This window comes from Lucilia sericata, unplaced genomic scaffold (genome assembly GCF_015586225.1).
Source record: "Lucilia sericata isolate MDLA Ls3-8-SP2 unplaced genomic scaffold, ASM1558622v1 Contig000166F_arrow, whole genome shotgun sequence".
Lineage (NCBI taxonomy): Eukaryota > Metazoa > Arthropoda > Insecta > Diptera > Calliphoridae > Lucilia > Lucilia sericata.
Genome location: NW_023994195.1, coordinates 524,934 through 547,042, shown reverse-complemented (window position 1 = coordinate 547,042; position 22,109 = coordinate 524,934). Strand labels below are relative to the sequence as shown.

Below are 22,109 nucleotides of genomic sequence, written 5' to 3'. Positions count from 1 at the left end.
ACTCAGACTATAGACTAGACTATAGACTAGACTATAGACTAGACTATAGACTAGACTATAGACTAGACTATAGAATAGACTATAGACTAGACTATAGACTAGACTTTAGACTAGACTATAGACTAGACTATAGACTAGACTATAGACTAGACTATAGACTAGACTATAGACTAGACTATAGACTAGGACTACCGTATAACTACCGGGAAGAGAAAGTGTTACTTAAAGTGTCACACATTTTAGCAGATCGACAATGGACTTTGTTGATCTTTAGACTAGACAACAAAATAGACGTATAGACTGGACTATTACTAGGCTAATACTAGACTAAAGATTAGGCTATAGACAAGACTATAGACTAGACATATAGACTAGACTATAGACCAGACTATAGACTAGACTATAGACTAGACTATAGGCTAGACTATCGACTAGACTATAGACTAGACTATAGACTAGACTAAAAACTAGACTATAGACTAAACTATAGACTAGACTATAGACTAGACTATTGACTAGACTATAGACTAGACTATAGACTAGACTATAGACTAGACTATAGACTAGACTATAGACTAGACTATAGACTAGACTATAGACTAGACCATAGACTAGACTATAGACTAGACTATAGACTAGACTATAGACTAGACTATAGACTAGACTATTGACTAGACTATAGATTAGACTATAGACTAGACTATAGACTAGACTATAGACTAGACTATAGACTAGACTATAGACTAGACTATAGACTAGACTATAGACTAGACTATAGACTAGACTATATACTAGACTATAGACTAGACTATAGACTAGACTATATACTGGACTATAGACTAGACTATAGGCTAGACTATAGACTAGACTATAGACTAGACTATAAACTAGACTATAGACTAGACTATAGTCTATAGACTATAGACTAGACTATAGACTAGACTATAGAATAGACTATAGACTAGACTATAGAATAGACTATAGACTAGTCTATAGACTAGACTATAGAATAGACTATAGACTAGTCTATAGACTAGACTATAGACTAGACTATAGACTAGACTATAAACTAGACTATAGACTAGACTATAGACTAGACTGTAGACTAGACTATAGACTAGACTATAGACTAGACTATAGACTAGACTATAGCTTAAACTTTAGCCTAAAAAAGACTATATTTTAAAAAATATGAAAATTTTGGTTAACTATAATAACAAATTTTAAAACTCACCTCCCACTCCAATCGTGTTATTGCTGGCATGTGTTTTCGGTAATTTTGCTGTCGGCATCATTAAAACGCCCCCCACCATTAGTACGCGTTCTCTGCTTAACCCCACCCATTTTCTTGCGCCACTGCCAACCACGCCAAGTGGCCTGAATCAAAGTGGCACTCTTATTACGAATCTCCGTACGTAAATGTTCCAAATGTTGGCGTATGCCTTCACTCAAAAAGACATGGCGTTTGCCGGGAGCCCAAGCCAACGTAACAGATCCCTCAACAACAGGAGGATTTTCCATGGCATATTGTAGTATAATATTGCAACATTCTTCCATTTTATCTTCATTACGACGAATCAAATGGAACGGGGCCAACATGCGATAACGAGCATTAAATTGTTTAAAACGCATACGATGAGGAAAACCAGAAGCCATTAGATTTACGGTTTCCAAAACCTGCAAAGAACGAATTTGTTTAACCACGGTCATACGTTCAAAACAACCAGCCGCTTCGGAAGAATTACTACGTATACAGCGCACAAAATGAGGACGAGCATGGACCAAAGTACGCAAAAGATTATCCAAACGAGTGTGGAAATCTTGGGTTAAAGTTGAAACAGGTTCATCACCATTCAGCAGTTCTGTATGAGAAGTGGGCGCTATGCGAAAACTTAAACCTCTCGGTACACTTTGTAGAGCATATAAAGCTTTTAATTCGGAACCAAATAAGTGGGTGGCAAAACCAAAATTGCAGGTATGTTTATAAAACACTGCCACTAAATCATCGGGCACAACATCACGATTGGTGTCCAAGAAATCGGTAGCATCATATTCCACACGACCAGCAAAATGACGTATAATAAACATACGTGGATCATTGGGTTCCGTAGTGGGTTTAATTTCCAAACGCGGTGAACTGCGATGTTGTATCTTAATCTTGACCACATAACTTTCGGCTGAACCTCGAGCAGCACATTCAGCATCTAGCATGCTCAACAAACCCGTGCGAAGTGAAGATATTAAATCTATACACGGAACATTATCCACATAATCCACTTCGGTATCGCAGACAATACCCTCATCACGACACGATTCCACCGAACTTTTAAATATATGAGTATTATAGAAATGTTGCATGGTTTCGGCACACAGATTTATGCACAAATGTTCTAGTTGGGCACGCGGTGAAGGTTCTTCAAAACCGAACATATCCAATATGCCTATAAAACCATCTGTAGCATGACGCACGGCATTATTTAAGGCCGCCATAGATTTAGAACCCGAATTTCCACCAATAGTAGAGGCATGCTGTGAGGCCACATCACCTTGATTGTGTACCGATTCATTAGAATCTGAACTCAAAGTACCCAAAGTAGAACCCAAACGTTTTAAACTATTTGCTCTACGCACAATTGTGGCCACTGTACGACAGTAGAGTGCTTTAGCCAAACAATCACGCGTCATATTTGACATATTGGCATCGCATACCGATTTGATTAATTGACCACGAGCATTGTGTGTACGTGTGGTTAGACCACGAAATAGAGCGGCTGGTGGTACACCAAGTAAACTGGCAACAGCATTTAATTCTGTTTCACCTTTAACATCCACCTCCAGACTCTGTAAAGAAACAGTATTTTGTATAGTGAAGACAAGAACCTATATAAGTATTTTTTGAAATTTTAACAGGGTGACAAAGAAATTGTTTAAATAAAATTAGTAATAGGGTGTTGCAAATTTAATAAAAACTCGGTGCTGTTAATAAAATATAAACAGGGTGCCATGAAAAGTTTCGATTGATATACATACGAATACAAAAACTTCGATAATTTGAGTAAAATTTGATAATGTAAACTTATGGTGAATAGTCGAGAAGTTTAAAGATCAATATTTAGAGTAGAAATTGTATAATTATAAAAAACAGAGCTTGTTTTCAATATTTCTTCAGTCGAAATGTTCGCAAATATAATACTTCCAGGTTTTTAAATAAAAAAACATTTGTTTTGAAATTTTTACAATAAAAATTGAATCATTAATAAATAAATTTGTTTATGCCTTAGATTTTAGACTGAGGGTTTTGATAATTTTTTAATGTGCCCTTTTATCGATTTTTAGAATTTTTTTATTTTTACGAATTGACTGAATTCCAATGATACTGACTGCTGCGAAATTTTGAACTCTTTTCCAATGATACTGACTACTGTGCAATTTGGATCTTTGTGAAGCGAATAGCAGGTTTAGTAATCCTTTCCAAAATTGAACCAAATATGCGACTTTGTCATATTAAAGTAGATTTTTCGACTTTTTTCATTTAATTTAAAGTCGACTTTTCGACTTTTAGTATTTTATAAATAGTCGACTTTTTATTTTTCGACTTTTCGATTTTTTTCGACTTTTTGACTATTTTCGACTTCTTTCAACTTTTTTTCGACTATTTTTTGACTTTTGTCGAGTTTTTATCTTTTTTTCCACTTTTATAAAATTTTCGACTATTTTTGACTTTTTTCGACATTTTACCGACTATTCGACTTTTTTCGACAAAAAGTCGATTGTTCGATTGTTCGAAAGTCGATTTATAGAACCCTAATCATTTGGTATTGAAATTATGGCGGAAATTATGATCATGTTTGATAAAATTCTATATAATAAATATAATTTGTTATTATATTTGTATAAATAAATATATTTTAAAATTTTACGTCAGATTAAAATGCATATTTTTCCAATTTTGACTCGCCTTTTTATATTGTTTATTCATCTATTGTTTTATTAAGAACATTGTTACTATAATTTTATGACTGTTAAAAGAAGAATAATTTTGTACTTTAAAGAAATGTTTCCCTTGTTTCTAATTTCCTTTTAGGAACACATGTTTAACACAGAGACCAAAGTATACCTTTCTAAAAGTTTGGGCGGCGCAGAAAAAACCATAAATTGACAAAGACTAAATTTTTACGTCAAACTTATGTCCCGAACTATCTATTTAAACTACCACTTAGGGTTATCACTGCCCATCGACTGCTCAAATATTTTAGCATGTGTTTGTGCTACGAGGAAGTCAATCGTCACCCCATAGATTATGAATCGACAGACAAAAAGTTTAAATTTACAAAAGGGAAACTAAAGATTATTTTCAGATTCGTTTACAAAGAGTGCATCCATGACAAAAGACGAATTTGAGGTTTGACTTTAGTGTCTCTTTCTATTGTACTGCTGGGAACAAAGTCTCTAATGTGGTCTAAAACGGAGTTTTATACATTTTAGGGCACGGATGTGATGGCGAAATTTCGAGCTCAATCCTTAAGAAAAGTATACTTAGGGGTCTAAGTTTGGACTTTTTATCAAATTAAAGAAAAATGAACTTCAATCTCTTTCCTATTGAATTTCATTTGTAATATATCGTAATGATAATTTAATTATCATTATTAACAAAAAATTATTTTAAAGCTTTCCAAATTCTTATTACTCACCTGACCATCAATAAACTGTACATTTCCCAGCAACAGAACAGCAGCCAAAACACGAACCACATCTAAAAATGGTATGCCCAAAATACCCAAACATGTTTTCCAGGCCTGAAAACGAGCCGCATCTTCTTGATCGTTTTGAGAAATATCACCATTTTGCAAATAGCGTAAATTCAATGGTGAATAACCTTCCAAATTTAATTTGACACGCTCTTCTCGACTCAAACCGGCCAACATTTGATAGAAAATATGATAGTTTTTCTCCTTGGGCAAAGGTCTTATAACACGTGTTTGATCCAAAAAATAACAATGTATTTTAGTGCGATATAGAGCACCATCTGTCACCTGGACTTCAATAAATTGACCAATACGACTGGATTCTGAATTCGTCGATGTTTTGGCCGAACCTAAGGAACGTAATACTGTAAAAGCGGCAGCTAAATGTTTAAAGGCATCTGTTTCAGGACCACCACCAGCCACGGCAAATAACTGACGCAACAATAGCATGGAACAATGAGTTTTGCCAGCACCCGAAGTACCAGAGAGTATAATGGCTTGGGGATAGCCCGTTTCTGCTTGTTGGCGTACAGCTTCCTGTACGATTTTGCGCAGCTGAGGAGCTAAAGGAAATGAACGGGTGGAAGATAATGTCAAGGGATTGCCAACATTTAGATAGGGATTGATGGAAAGTAATATAGGACCAACATTGGACTGTAAAAGAAAAGAAAGTAATAGCAAAACAAAAATGTTAAATTAGTCGAATGTTAAAGATTTAAATAATATATGAAGCATGCTGTTAGAACTAAATGTAAACTGCTAAAAATTGTTAAAATTGTACTGTATAAATATAAGTTATTATTCATTAGTGAGTTCACCTAATGTTTGGTTGTTGACCGTGCTAAATTCTATTTTTAGCTCTTGTCTTTAATAAACACTTTGCTATAAGATAGGGACCACCGGTTGTGGTCGAATGCTTAACGCATTCATTTACTAAACGAGGAGTATCGAGTTCGATCCACAGACAAGTCATACCCAAGTTTTATAATTTGTTTGTGGTGACTGACGATGATCCGTTAATGTTTAATGTAAATTGACAAAAACTTCTCGTGGTGATGGTCCATAAGGGTAATTTACGCCTGAACTTTGTATGTTGAGAATTTGCATATGGCTGAGCGAGAATTTATTTTATATACAACTTTTTTATAAATTGAAAACTTTTAATCTCTTTTAGAAACAATCAAGATATTGACTTGAGAAAAACTCAAAAACGCCACAGAAGAATTTTTCTGAAATATGTACTATTAACCCGAAATGCCTGGTATCTAAAACTACTAGGTACTCGAAGAAAATTTAGAAATAAATAAATCTACAAACGAAGTTCAGAAAGTGAAACTAACCTCAAGATTGGCTGAGTCGACAAATAGTTCCAATAAATCTGACATTTATAACAAAATCAGTTACACCAACTGAAGTTCATAGGATTTTATAATGATACCAATAAGGATAAAAAGATATAATCGTTTTTATTTATTTTTTTCAACACCAAACATACACATCTTTCATTAACTTCTTCCGTTTATCCAGATTTTAGTGCAACTAATCAAAGAAGTAATAAAATCGAGTTTCAAATGTCCTCTAAAAATATTAGGAAATTTAAACGAACAAAACAATATTAAGAAAAATACAACCTCACTGACTTTAACCACCATTTCTATGTTAATGGTTTAATGGAAAACACATGCATCCATGGACCAGTAGATTAAAGTAACATATTTGGATTGGAGTAGTTGCAGTTGGGATTTATGCGAGGGTGGTATGAAAAGTGTTTTAAAAAATGTATTTTTGTAACCACCATCAACTAACTACTAACTAACTAACTAACTAACTAACTAACTAACTAACTAACTAACTAACTAACTAACTAACTAACTAACTAACTAACTAACTAACTAACTAACTAACTAACTAACTAACTAACTAACTACTAACTAACTAACTAACTAACTAACTAACTAACTAACTAACTAACTAACTAACTAACTAACTAACTAACTAACTAACTAACTAACTAACTAACTAACTAACTAACTAACTAACTAACTAACTAACTAACTAACTAACTAACTAACTAACTAACTAACTAACTAACTAACTAACTAACTAACTAACTAACTAACTAACTAACTAACTAACTAACTAACTAACTAACTAACTAACTAACTAACTAACTAACTAACTAACTAACTAACTAACTAACTAACTAACTAACTAACTAACTAACTAACTAACTAACTAACTAACTAACTAACTACTAACTAACTAACTAACTAACTAACTAACTAACTAACTAACTAACTAACTAACTAACTAACTAACTAACTAACTAACTAACTAACTACTAACTAACTAACTAACTAACTAACTAACTACTAACTAACTAACTAACTAACTAACTAACTAACTAACTAACTAACTAACTAACTAACTAACTAACTAACTAACTAACTAACTACTAACTAACTAACTAACTAACTAACTAACTAACTAACTAACTAACTAACTAACTAACTAACTAACTAACTAACTAACTAACTAACTAACTAACTAACTAACTAACTACTAACTAACTAACTAACTAACTAACTAACTAACTAACTAACTAACTAACTAACTAACTAACTAACTAACTAACTAACTAACTAACTAACTAACTAACTAACTACTAACTAACTAACTAACTAACTACTAACTAACTAACTAACTAACTAACTAACTAACTAACTAACTACTAACTAACTAACTAACTAACTAACTAACTAACTAACTACTAACTAACTAACTAACTAACTAACTAACTAACTAACTAACTAACTAACTAACTACTAACTAACTAACTAACTAACTAACTAACTAACTAACTAACTAACTAACTAACTAACTAACTAACTAACTAACTAACTAACTAACTACTAACTAACTAACTAACTAACTAACTAACTAACTACTAACTAACTAACTAACTAACTAACTAACTAACTAACTAACTAACTAACTAACTAACTAACTAACTAACTAACTAACTAACTAACTAACTAACTAACTAACTAACTAACTAACTAACTAACTAACTAACTAACTAACTAACTAACTAACTAACTAACTAACTAACTAACTAACTAACTAACTAACTAACTAACTAACTAACTAACTAACTAACTAACTAACTAACTAACTAACTAACTAACTACTAACTACTAACTACTAACTAACTAACTAACTAACTAACTAACTAACTACACTAACTAACTACTACTAACTAACTAACTACTAACTAACTAACTAACTAACTAACTAACTAACTAACTACTAACTAACAACTAACTAACTAACTAACTAACTAACTAACTAACTAACTACTAACTAACTAACTAACTAACTAACTAACTAACTAACTAACTAACTAACTAACTAACTAACTAACTAACTAACTACTAACTACTAACTAACTAACTAACTAACTAACTAACTAACTAACTAACTAACTAACTAACTAACTAACTAACTAACTAACTAACTACTAACTAACTAACTAACTAACTAACTACTAACTAACTAACTACTAACTAACTAACTAACTAACTAACTAACTAACTAACTACTATCTATCTAACTAACTAACTAACTCTGTTTAGTGCTGTTTAAGCACTTTTGCATTTCATGCTCAAGTTTAAATCATCTACATTGGACGCGAAAACTAGCAAACAAAATAAACTAACTAAGAACTTTCAAGGATTAATTTTAATTTAATCGCTAATCCTGCACCTGTGGATTGGTCCTAAGTAACTTATGCTTTGATGGTCATTTTATAACATAAGCCTTCGACAATGCTGGGTCATTTACCCAGCAAGAAGAACCCTTATTTAAACAAAACTTCAGTTTCGACAAAACACAAATGTTAAGTCCTGTATCATGAAATATGCAAATTTGTAAATTCTGAGCTTTATATAGATTTAGCAAACTTTCCCAACCACCCTCGTACTTCATTAACGAAATACAAAATCCAAACAGATTTTTCAAAATAAACAAAACAAACGAAAACCACCATGCAAAAGGCGCCAAAACCTGTTCCCGAACAAAATTCAACGTTTAAAAACTTTAAAAATAACAAACGGATGGACAGACACGTGGAGTGGCCGCTGCGGTCGAGAGGCAATCAGATATACGAAAACACAAAAAAAAAAACAGCAAATAAATAATGAAAACAACAACATTAAATGCAACAAATAAAATAAAACGAAAAGAAAAAATTACAACTCCAACTTTAATGGATTCTGTTTCGGTTTTTTCTTTGAAATTTGTGAAAAACAAAAAAGTAAAAAAAAAAAACAAAACAACAATAATAATAAACAACAGAATTCAAAGTTGCCTTACTAGGCCTGGCCTGGTCTGACTTGGAATGAATGATATGGCATGATTTAGCCAGGGACTGGTCTGAACGGGCCAATGTGTCTGTTTTCATGGCTGTTGTTTGGTCGGTCGTTTGTTCAGTTGCTTGTTGGCTTGCGGCTGCAATAGTCTCATAACAAAATTAATTTCAAGTTTTTTTTTGTTATTGGAATGGAGCGAGTTTACGGGTGTGTGTTGGTAATCATGTGTGAGTTTGTTGTTGTTAGTTTGTGGATCTGAATGTTCCACTGTTTGATCCATAGAGTTTTCGTTGTTGTTGGTGACTGTTGTTGCTGTCGTTTGTAAACATTGTGCCTGCGGGTTGCTGGATTTTTTTGTTTAGAAGATTTACAAAAAAAAAAAAAAAAAAAAATCAAATAAAATAAAATAAAATTGAACTGTGCGTGTGGCACATACAAAACACTCTAAAATGCAACAGCTAAAGCTAAACAAGTTTTGATATTTTTCTTATTTTTGTTGAGTTGTTTTTTCAGACAAAAAGAGCTTTAAGTTTTTTTATAACAGCTCGAGTTTAAAGTGACGATATGTCGATTGGTTTGTCTGATCTGACATTGTCTACCTTTGGTTAGAGTTGTGATATGATTGTTTTTTCTTGTTTTTGTTAGTTTAATGGGTATTGCTACAGTGAGCACCAACATTTAGCTGATTTAAAACAAATAATTCGATTTGCATACATATTTTGATTCAGATTTTTTTTTATAGATTCAACCTATTGTGTTCTTCTCAGTATAATTTCGAAACTCTCTTCGTTCTAGTATTAGTGCATTTTTGCTTGTTTTTGGACTTGGAAACGAAGTATAATTTGTTCGAAAATCTCTTCTGGTTGACCAATATGACCCATTTTCAATAATAAACATTTCAGGGATCTAATGTGCTTTTAACACAGTTAAACATGGGCGCTTATAGCTTATAATCTTATCACTAACCAATACCATTTCGAACGACGATGCAGGTATCCCTCTCCCAATTCCATGGGACAATAACATACTAGGATCTATTGACAGTACAATTGAACAACGATGCTCGAGGGGCAACTCAAAGGTTTAAGACCTCCGTATTAGAAATGGTTTAGAATCCCAACGTCCTTTTTAAGATGTGATCAAATACGGGCTTTATCACCATAGACTAACTCTGCCCACAAAGAGGCATCGAAAGTTAGTTAAAAAGAAGAAATACACCTAGGCCTCTATCAGGCCTGTTGTGCGCTCCTTTACCAGTGCCCCAGATGGAAATCGAACCTACCATCTTCGGCTTATCAGACTAGAACACTAACCACTAACCTGCCGGAAGCCACAAACGGCTTAAAAGTGGTGCAAATTTATCTGCACCACTGCAAGTATTTTAGGGAATTCAGAAGCAGAATACTACGGGAATGCTTTCTAAAGATTCCGGCATAGCAGGGTTCCTAATAGAACGGGTTGGAATCATCACTGAAGTAGTGCTGCAACATTCGAACATCCTACAAGTTGTTGGGATGACGAGAATGAAGATCCTTAAAGGAGGAAAATAACATCTCTTCAGTCCTTTCAATTGTCATTGTCGGGTGGCAGCCCAACTTTGCTGTAACAATCACTATCTGTCATGACAAAGCTTATTTGAATGGAAAGGATTGGAAAGGAACTAGGTAATAGTTGCAATGATAGACCAATACCCATATCTAAGGAAAAAAGTGAGTGAAAACACTTGATAGGATGGAATAAGCCAAAGTGCTTTACGTGAACACCTACGTGTTTGTCATCTTACACGCCGGTGGCCATCTAATCTCTGATTTTTGCTGCCCCAAACTTCCATTTACAACCAGAACCTGGAGACGTAATCGGTACAGATAAAGTCCAAAATTCTGCCCTGTGAACTATCGGTTCCCATGATAACAGATTATAATTCTCCCTAGTTCGACCCCAGGTCAAATCTGTAACAGCACCTAGAGACGTATTTGGTATGCAGATAATGTGACAAAGGATGTAGGAATTTCCAAAATCAATTCAAACCCAATAAATGCCCCGAAAAGTTGGGTGATGGGCCTTAACCATAATTCGCGTAGTATGAAACAATATGAATCCTGTTGAGCACCGAAAACTTCCCTGAAGTAAAAGGTCTCTTAAATCAGTAATCTCCTGTCGGGCAGAGGAGTCTTTCCCGATCGTTCACCAATTACATCAGTTCCATTCTCAGACCATAAAGAACGACCAACGGAATGACAGGCAACTACCCAGTGTCAACCTGAAAACACCTTGTACTGGCGCCCTACTACGCGAAGAGTAAGAGATACTCAACGGGTTCAGGAATCCAGCATAAATTGCTCTGTCACATCACCCAGTGACATCTGTTGAAATATCAACATCACCAGAAAGAGAATCCAGACATATATGGCATTTGGATATATCAGTCCATGAACCAATATTCTCTCCCCGCGAATTTGGGTTTAAGCCACAGCCACTGCGTGGATGCCGAAGGAACCTCAACCAATTGACAAGCCAGGACAAGTCCTGCCGGTGCTCTGGTTAAACCCCATGTCAAATCATACCAAGTAAAGGCCGAGAATACATTTGATCATCACCAGTTTATAGTCCCGGCAGACTATAGGTATTCGTAGTACCTCTTTTCCCCGGCATATTGCAATAACACCAAGATAGAGATTTCACCAAGGTAACATTCCTCCGGGGGGCATTCCAACAAGAATTGGATCATCCCATGACAATTGGATCTTCGCTCCGGAACGACAGCTGTATCAAGCGAAATTTTTTTTTTCCGGAAAGAACTATCGGGCACTGTTGAACTGTTATAACATTCCAACGAAACATTTGACTCCACCAGTTTATAGTCCCTTGTAATAACACCAAGATGGGGAAGATCATCAAAGTAACATGCCCCGGGGGAGAAAATAGGAGGGAATAGATAATGACATATATTTTGGATATATGTTGCTGATAATGAAGCTTTGAGACCCTTAGAGATTGACTCACTTTTATCAATCCTTTTTATAAAAGATTTGGGATATCAGGGCGTCTGGAGGAATGTTATTAATGACGAATGCGCAATTAACGATGAATCCTGAATGAAACTTCGTCACCAAATAATATTAAATTTCCCTGGATGAAGTAAAGAACATGATACATGAATGGATGACAAATGAAATGAATCTAATATTGTCCTTTAAAATTATCATTTCCAAACCTTAACCCTTTCGGCTCTCTACAGAAATTCGTTAACCATTCTTATAGACAAAATAACTGGATATTATATGAATGGATAATAAGCAAAATGTATGAAGTATCTAGGCAGACACACATATCTAGCTACAAGTTTAGAAGTACCGATTGGTTCTCTTAGCAACCATAAGGTTCACCATTCGAAACGAACTACGAAACCTTAAGCAACTCAACTTTCAAAGACTCTTCCATAACTAAGTGCTGGTGCCCCTAGTTTGACATCACCGATCCTATAATGCTTTTGTTCTCAAAGCGTACACCATAAATAAGGTATTGGCAAAAACGCCAACAAAAAAGTTAAATCTTTTGAAAAATAAAACAAAAAACAACAACCAACTACCAATTACCATTTTGGTCATAAATAATAAATGTATTTACGAGTAAGACTGAATAAGTGCGACGAGATATTGTTGTTTTTTGTGTCTATGAGTCTATCACGAAGTAGATTTCAGATTATGATCTGGCAATAATTGTTAGTGATTAGAGCCAAATATAAACATTAAACGAAACAACAATTGATAGCAAAAAAACACAAACACTCTAATTGCAAAAATGACTGCTGATGAACAGATTTAACCAATTATGGCCAATAATAGTATGGCAATGCCAGTTATGTACTTAGTTTACTTAACATTTTGAATATATCGTTTTCAGTGGGTACTTACAAAATAGCAATTCTCATTAAATCTCGCCTGTAGAGTACGCATAACAGCATCTTCTGTTAGGGGTCCAGATAAATGTATTAGATCTTCCAATTCGTAGGGTTGTTTGTGTTGTGAGTTGCCATTGGATGAGTGATTCAATTGATTTGCATATTGATTGGAACGATTGACATTGTGTATACTGCCAACAATGTTGGAATTGGTGAAACCCATGGGGAGTGTATTAATGCCATGACATGGATTTAAGTGCTTTTGTATGGGTATGAAGGGCAGCTGGGTGGGTTGATGTTGATATTGATGTGGCTGGTGTTGATGTTGTTGTTGTGTCTGTTGATGATAGGATGGCTGGTGGTGATGATGATGGTGTTGTTGTTGTTGTTGCTGCTGCTGTTGATGCTGTAAATGTGATGAATGTGTCGAAGATCGCATGGGCAGTGTATTGGAGGTGTGAGTCATCGATGTCGGTGGTGGTATGACAGGCATTACAATTGAATCCATAAAATTATGGGTGGCCGAAGAAGCTGTGTGTGAGAGATGGAAAGAAAAAATATAAGTTTGTTTTTAATAACAAAAGGTGAATAAAAAGTAAATTGAAAATTGTGAATGATTTTTTTAACTGTCATTTACAGAGAAGATGGAAGGCCGTTTCTTCATTTTCCCTATCTTTACAACTACGTGTGAGTGTTCATTGAAAGGAAGCTCAATCCAACTTGCATGTCTGTCTAGCTCCCAATGTACTTTTATTACTGCTACCAACCTCGCTATATCCCACCTGTTTCAGGTTATAAGGTGTCTTGTGCATTTCTAATTGAAAGAAGGCCACAATAACTTGGCCCCTTTACGTGTACCTAAGTAATTCCTTCAATTCATTCAGCCTTTTGAAGAAATAATCTGAGGATACTACTTTTGATAAAACCTAAAGAAGTTGAAATGGAGTTGGATATAGCGAGGGCAGATCCTGTTCATAATAGTCAATATGCGTAGGGACCCAAACAAGGGTAATGTCAGATAGGCGACCCAGCTTTGGCAGATCTTTTTTGCATTGTCTGACGGATACGAAAACATCTGACATAATATTGCGATTCAGAATATCAGCAAGTTAAGTTGGGCGATTTCAATTTACACTGACAATTATACAACTTTTTCAGGCGAATTCTTGGGAATTCCGTTGAAATTGTTCTCTTGGAGTCAATATGATTCGATATGGGCAACTTGCGGCTATATCAGGTATCGATGTAGTCGCGAGAAGAATCCGAATATTCTAAGAAAGCGAACTAAGAGCGGCTGTGTTATATATGTATGTATGTATATTTGTCTACCGAAACCTTGGGTACTTTGGTTTGGAGAATGTTGGTTCAAGGACTCATATATCCAAATGCCATATATGTCAGGATTCTCTCACCGGTGCTGTTGCCATCTCAACAGATGTCACTGGGTGATGTGACAGAGCAAATTATGCTGGATTCCAGAACCCGAGCGCCAGTATAGGTTAGGGAATTCTCAGGTTGACGCTTGGTAGTTGCCTGGCATCCCGTAGATCGTTCTTTATGGTCTGAGAATCCTTTGTCACGTTATCTGACATACAGAGGGATCTTTATTTATTGGCTGGGTATTTCGTACGTTTCTAGGTGCTGTTGCCGAATTAAAAGAGCCATCTCAGTAGTGTGATTGCGCGGGCTTTAAGAGGTTAAGGAATGCACTGGAATGGGTCATTAGTTGATAGGGATTGCATTTTATATAATGCAATCTTTCATGACATCATAAGGGTGGTCTCCTTCCGATATACCCTAATGCTGGGGTAGTCGTTCTTCTATTGACGTTAGACCAGTGATTGCTTTTTGCATTGGGGTTGATCCCATGCTGCCAGTCATTCCGCAACGGGACTACTATGGCAAGAGTTTAGATAGCTCGAGTACTTAAGCAAAGTGCTTATAAATGGACCGGCACAGCCATGTACAAAAATTGCAACTTGAGTTCTTCATAGAAGGATTCAGGGGCGCGAGGTAGACCGTCTCAAGTCTACCCAGTGGAAAAAAAGGACCACCGTGAAATAAGCCATCAACGCAGGTGTTCGCGTTAAAACTTATCTTGTACATCCTTGATGATCTTCCCCATCTTTGAGTTATTGCACTTAGGTGTTACCAGTACCTCTATTCTGTCGGAACTATAAACTGGTGATGATCAAATGTATCCTCGGCCTTGGAATGATTTGATATGAGGTCGAACCAGAGAACCATATAATGTTGTACCATGTCTTGTCCCGGTTATTTCAGAGCTTCCTTCGGGGTGGTGGTTTAATCCCAAATTCACGGGAAGAGAATGTTGGTTAACTAGAGTGTGTCGTATGTTTTTGTGTCGGATGAACAAGAAGTGCGCTGGGTTGAATAGTCATTAATGTAAGGTATCTTATACAAGAGATACCATTGAATTTTCCTTCCAAGTCCGGTCTAACGATTACGTCCTTACGTGCTGTTGCCGACTCAACAGAGCCCATCCCATCTGCGTGATTGTAAACGAAAGTGATGTTTTTGCATCTCAGAAGTTAAGCAACGGGACAAGAATTGTCAGATATTAGATAGCTCGAGTACGAGAAAAGCGCTTGTACCACCGTGAAATTAGGTCTTCAGAGCACTTCGACATCTTGTACAATATGCATTTATAAAAAATTAAGAAGTTAAGGAGAAGGTTGACCTCAAGCAAATAGGTGCAAACACTGCCTCTAAATCTTCAAATGATGAATTTCCATCTATGCCATTTTATCCCGGAAAGATACGTATGTTGACAGTTTATTCAATTTTGTTATTAATGATCTTGTTTCGAAAATTTCAGTTTATGTAGCCTTCAAAAAGGACGAAGTAGGCTATTCAGACTTTATTCTTGGGGTTTCGACCGATTTACGAGATTTAGTCGTATTCACTCTTGCCAACGCAGCAATCAATTGATCCATAATTTATTTTAATTAGTAAGAAAACTTTTAAATCTAATATGTTACAGTCATTAGGTAGGGTACTCGTGGCAAAGTTGAAAACCTCTCATAGACAGACAAATTATATTGTTAACCGAAATTTCAACACAACAGCAATAAAAAGACAAACAAATGCAACCACAGTTATGTTAATACAAGGTCACCAATAAATATTTTTTCTAATGAAATCCAAAACCCAAAAATTATTAGTTATTACAAAATACTTACTGCATATTAGCAACAAAAAAAAACAAACAAGCAATTTACCTTTTTCATTGATCTGATGGGGCAGTGGATGTGGTATGGATGTATTTCTTGATGAAACAATACCCGATGTGGTTGACGAATTATGTGGCAAGGTATGACTAAACAAATGATGTGAATTCTACAGAAATAAAAACAAAAAAACAACAACAAAATTAGTAACTACAAAAATAAACTACTATGATTAACAAATATATGAAGAAAAATTAAAAATTCTAACTACACCTAGAGAAAAAATATGAAAGGACTTGAAGACAGCAATTATTTCAACAAGATTTAAGGAAATTTCATAAAATTATGGTTATGGTAATCAAATTTATAGTGTTAACTATATTCAATATGGTTGCTACAACTAGTTAAGATTACGGTAACCATAATATTGTATGTATTTCTTAAATTCATATTGAATTAGTTGCTGCAAACAAGTTTAAACATAGTTTTTCTCTGGTTATTTATATTAGGGGTATTCACCATTAGTAGATTTCTTTTGGGGAATTTGATAGAAAAGTAATCTTTATAATATTCGTTTTGCCACTATTTATGTTAGTGAATACCCCTAATAGTCAGTGATTGACACACTTGCATTTACTTACTTTATTATTATTGTTATTATTATTAAGAATAGATGTGGCGTTATTGGTATTTATAACTGATGATGAAGTATGATTATTATGATGTTGTTGCTGTTGTTGTGGTGGTTGATGATGTGATTGTTGTTGCTGTTGTTGGTGATGATGATGTTGGGCGGTATTAGTGGTGGTTGTTAAATTAACATTATTGCTACAATTATTGTTATTATTATTATTGGTGGTAGTATTATTGTTATTGTTGTTGCTGTTGTTACTATTACTATTATTTAATGTGGGAAATATTGAACCATGTTGTATTTGTGATTGCTGTTGTTGATGTAATTGCAATTGCTGTTGTTGCTGCTGCTGCTGCTGTTGTTGTTGTACTAAGTTATTGCCATTTGTGGCAAAGCTGTTAAATTGATTATTACTATTGTTATTGCTGTTATTGTTGTTGGTGTTATGGCTTAAATTATTATTGCTATTACTATTGTTATTTAGATTTAAATTTGGACTTGATGCATTCAGTTCTAGACCCGCTGTTAAGGGGCCCAATTGCTGTTGTTGTTGCTGCTGCTGTGATAAATTTGTTCCATTGCCATTGTTTATCGTTGCTGCTGTTGCACTTTGGCCTTGGCCCACATGCAAACGATTTCGCAATGTAACTAATTCGGTACTGAGACTTTTGAGTCGTTGTTGTAGGTGTACAGCCTCATTGGATGATGAGGCGTCTGTAAAAGAAGTTTGGATTTTTAATAGAAAATTCTTTTTGGATTTTTAATAGAAATAACTTTTATAAAAAATACATTTTTAAATTCGGAAGGTTAGATTAAAAGTTATGAATATTAATTTCACACTTTACTAGAGTTTTGTTTGTTTCCATAAATCCCAGGTTTGAATTGTTTGCAGAATTCCCAGAACTGAAATGCCCACCAATTTTTTACATTGACTCTGCCAATAATACATTTAATATCAGGGCCTTCGTTGAGACAACATTCTAGTACGTTAGAGCGGACATCGTGAATTGGATTACCACCCGAGCCAGGTGAAGGTGCGTACAACAGGCCCGCTGGACTAACTAACTAACTACACTACTAACTAACTAACTACTAACTAACTAACTAACTACCTACTACTAACTAACTAACTACTACGACTAACTAACTAACTAACTAACTAACTAACTAACTAACTAACTAACTAACTAACTAACTAACTAACTACAACTAACTAACTAACCTAACTAACTAACTAACTAACTAACTAACTACGACTAACTAACTAACTAACTAACTAACTAACTAACTAACTAACTACTAACTAACTAACTAACTAACTAACTAACTAACTAACTACTCTAACTAACTAACTAACTACTAACTAACTAACTGACTAACATAACTACTAACTAAACTAACTAACTAAACTAACTAACTAACTAACTAACTAACTAACTAACTACATAAACTAACTAACTAACTAACTAACTAACTAACTAACTAACTAACTAACTAACTAACTAACTAACTAACTAACTAACTAACTAACTAACTAACTAACTAACTAACTAACTAACTAACTAACTAACTAACTAACTAACTAACTAACTACCTAACTAACTAACTAACTAACTAACTAACTAACTAACTAACTAACTAACTAACTAACTAACTAACTAACTAACTAACTAACTAACTAACTAACTAACTAACTAACTACTAACTAACTAACTACTAACTAACTAACTAACTAACTAACTAACTAACTAACTACTAACTAACTAACTAACTACTAACTAACTAACTAACTACTAACTAACTAACTAACTAACTAACTAACTAACTAACTAACTAACTAACTAACTAACTAACTAACTAACTAACTAACTAACTAACTAACTAACTAACTAACTAACTAACTAACTAACTAACTAACTAACTAACTAACTAACTAACTAACTAACTAACTAACTAACTAACTAACTAACTAACTAACTAACTAACTAACTAACTAACTAACTAACTAACTAACTAACTAACTACCTAACTAACTAACTAACTAACTAACTAACTAACTAACTAACTACTAACTAACTAACTAACTAACTAACTAACTAACTACTAACTAACTAACTAACTAACTAACTAACTAACTAACTAACTAACTAACTAACTAACTAACAGACTAACTAACTACTACCTAACTAACTAACTAACTACTAACTAACTAACTAACTACTAACTAACTAACTAACTAACTAACTAACTAACTAACTAACTAACTAACTAACTAACTAACTAACTAACTAACTAACTAACTAACTAACTACTAACTAACTAACTACTAACTAACTAACTAACTAACTAACTAACTAACTAACTAACTAACTACTAACTAACTACTAACTAACTAACTAACTAACTAACTAACTAACTAACTAACTAACTAACTACTAACTAACTAACTAACTAACTAACTAACTAACTAACGAACTAACTAACTAACTAACTAACTAACTAACTACTAACTAACTAACTACTACTAACTAACTAACTAACTAACTAACTAACTAACTAACTAACTAACTAACTAACTAACTAACTAACTAACTAACTAACTAACTAACTAACTAACTAACTACTAACTAACTAACTACTAACTACTAACTAACTACTAACTACTAACTAACTAACTAACTAACTAACTACCTAACTAACTAACTAACTAACTAACTAACTAACTAACTAACTAACTAACTACTAACTACTCTACTAACTAACTAACTAACTAACTAACTAACTAACTAACTAACTACTAACTAACTCTAACTAACTAAACTAAACTAACTAACTAACTAACTAACTACTAACTAACTAACTAACTAACTCCTAACTAACTAACTAACTAACTAACTAACTAACTAACTAACTAACTAACTAACTACTAACTAACTAACTAACTAACTAACTAACTAACTAACTAACTAACTAACTAACTAACTAACTAACTAACTAACTACTACTAACTAACTACTAACTACTAACTAACTAACTAACTACTAACTAACTAACTAACTAACTAACTAACTAACTAACTAACTAACTAACTAACTAACTAACTAACTAACTAACTAACTACTAACTAACTAACTACTAACTAACTAACTAACTAACTAACTAACTAACTAACTAACTAACTAACTAACTAACTAACTAACTAACTAACTAACTAACTAACTAATTAACTAACTAACAAACTAACTAACTAACTAACTAACTAACTAACTAACTAACTAACTAACTAACTACCTAACTAACTAACTAACTAATTAAACTAACTAACTATCTAAGTGGGAATTCAATGAATTTTTTGGTTAAATCCTTTTTCATATTATAATAAAATTGATATAAAAGTTAAAAGTACCACCAATATTTTTATGAATTTTTTTTTTGTAAAATGTCTTCTTAAACTTCATTCAATACAATACAATTTAAATCTGAATAGTCCGATCTCCTAAAATACAATTTTTTTGGTCATTAGATGAAGCTGTTTTTTAAACGTTGTTAAAAAGCACTTTTTAAAAAGTAGTCATAAGTGACAATTTCTTACAATATCATTTTAAAATACTTTTAAAATACGGAAGATCTTTCAAAATCTCAATTATAAATATAATAAAGTCTTCATTTTTATCTAAAAGAAAAAAATTAAAACTAAAGTTAAATATTATACCCAAACCACGGAAAGGGCTCAGCTTTCTATTCATACTATAATTAAGCTTTAAGTAAATACACTTCTTTCTCCTAACTAAAGCGGTATTTTGCTATGTTATCAACTAATAAAAAGTCCGGTTAATTACTATATTCTGTAAAAAATCTGTTCTTAAACGTAAATTAAAAAAGGAAACTACACAACCAACAATTACCACTATATAAATACAATGTATTTAACTAATTTTATGTTATAATCATAATCATAAATAAGTAAATAATAATTTGTTTAAATAATTTCAAACAAAACACTAACAAATAATGTTTCTAATTTTAACATTTTGAACGCCATCAATTTAATTTGATGGAATCATTTATTCTAAAAGCGGTTAAATATAATTTTTTGTTTGAAATTCAATTTTTTGCCTTTAGATTGTATAACTTAATTAGCAATGTTAATTTTATTAAATAATTTATTTTTGTTTATTCTTTTATAAGTTTTAATTTCCAAAAGAAAAAAAAACAACAGCTGATTATTATATTTTGTAACAAAATTTAAGAATGAAGAATAAAAACAGATACATACATATGTAAATAAAAGAATAAATAAAAGACTTTAAATATTAATGACTGGTTTTAGCTTAAAGAAACATCAAACTAAAAACATGAATTTAAATTCGAAAATGAAAAGAAATAAAATACATTAAAAGGCAGGTGTAAATTCTTTCAATGTGCTGGAATGAAAAATGATCCGAAAAATTTTAAGATACAGTAAAAGAATGCTATTTTTTTATATTAACAAATTGAACGAGGGTTGTTTGCTAAATGTATGATAAGTAATACATGTCTAATTTGAACTGAACTAGAACTAAACTAGAACTGAACTAGAACTAAACTAGAACTGAACTAGAACTGAACTAGAACTGAACTAGAACTGAACTAGAACTGAACTAGAACTGAACTAGAACTGAACTAGAACTGAACTAGAACTGAACTAGAACTGAACTAGAACTGAACTAGAACTGAACTAGAACTGAACTAGAACTGAACTAGAACTGAACTAGAACTGAACTAGAACTGAACTAGAACTGAACTAGAACTGAACTAGAACTGAACTAGAACTGAACTAGAACTGAACTAGAACTGAACTAGAACTGAACTAGAACTAAACTAGAACTGAACTAGAACTGAACTAGAACTAAACCAGAACTAAACTAGAACTGAACTAGAACTGAACTAGAACTAAACCAGAACTAAACTAGAACTGAACTAGAACTAACTAGAACTGAACTAGAACTAACTAGAACTAACTAGAACTGAACTAGAACTGAACTAGAACTGAACTAGAACTGAACTAGAACTGAACTACAACTGAACAAGAACTGAACTAGAACTGAACTAGAACTGAACTAGAACTGAACTAGAACTGAACTACAACTGAACAAGAACTGAACTAGAACTGAACTAGAACTAAACTAGAACTGAACTAGAACTGAACTAGAACTGAACTAGAACTGAACTAGAACTAAACTGTAACTAAACTAGAACTGAACTAGAACTAAACTAGAACTAAACTAG

General features: G+C 33.2%; 1 protein-coding gene across 1 annotated transcript in view; it reads right to left on the bottom strand.

The window, feature by feature from the left end:
• The window catches only part of LOC119601462 (unconventional myosin-IXb), a 34,882-nt gene that overhangs the window by 2,431 nt on the left and 10,342 nt on the right, over positions 1 to 22,109 (bottom strand). Inside the window, exons 2-6 of the mRNA XM_037952402.1 lie at positions 16,849 to 17,555; positions 16,259 to 16,376; positions 13,030 to 13,547; positions 4,692 to 5,399; positions 1,235 to 2,841 (exon numbers count right to left, since the gene is read on the bottom strand). Of these exons, the coding sequence (XP_037808330.1) occupies positions 1,252 to 2,841; positions 4,692 to 5,399; positions 13,030 to 13,547; positions 16,259 to 16,376; positions 16,849 to 17,555 (3,641 nt within the window). The 3' untranslated portion in view covers positions 1,235 to 1,251. The remainder of the gene's footprint in view (positions 1 to 1,234; positions 2,842 to 4,691; positions 5,400 to 13,029; positions 13,548 to 16,258; positions 16,377 to 16,848; positions 17,556 to 22,109) is intronic.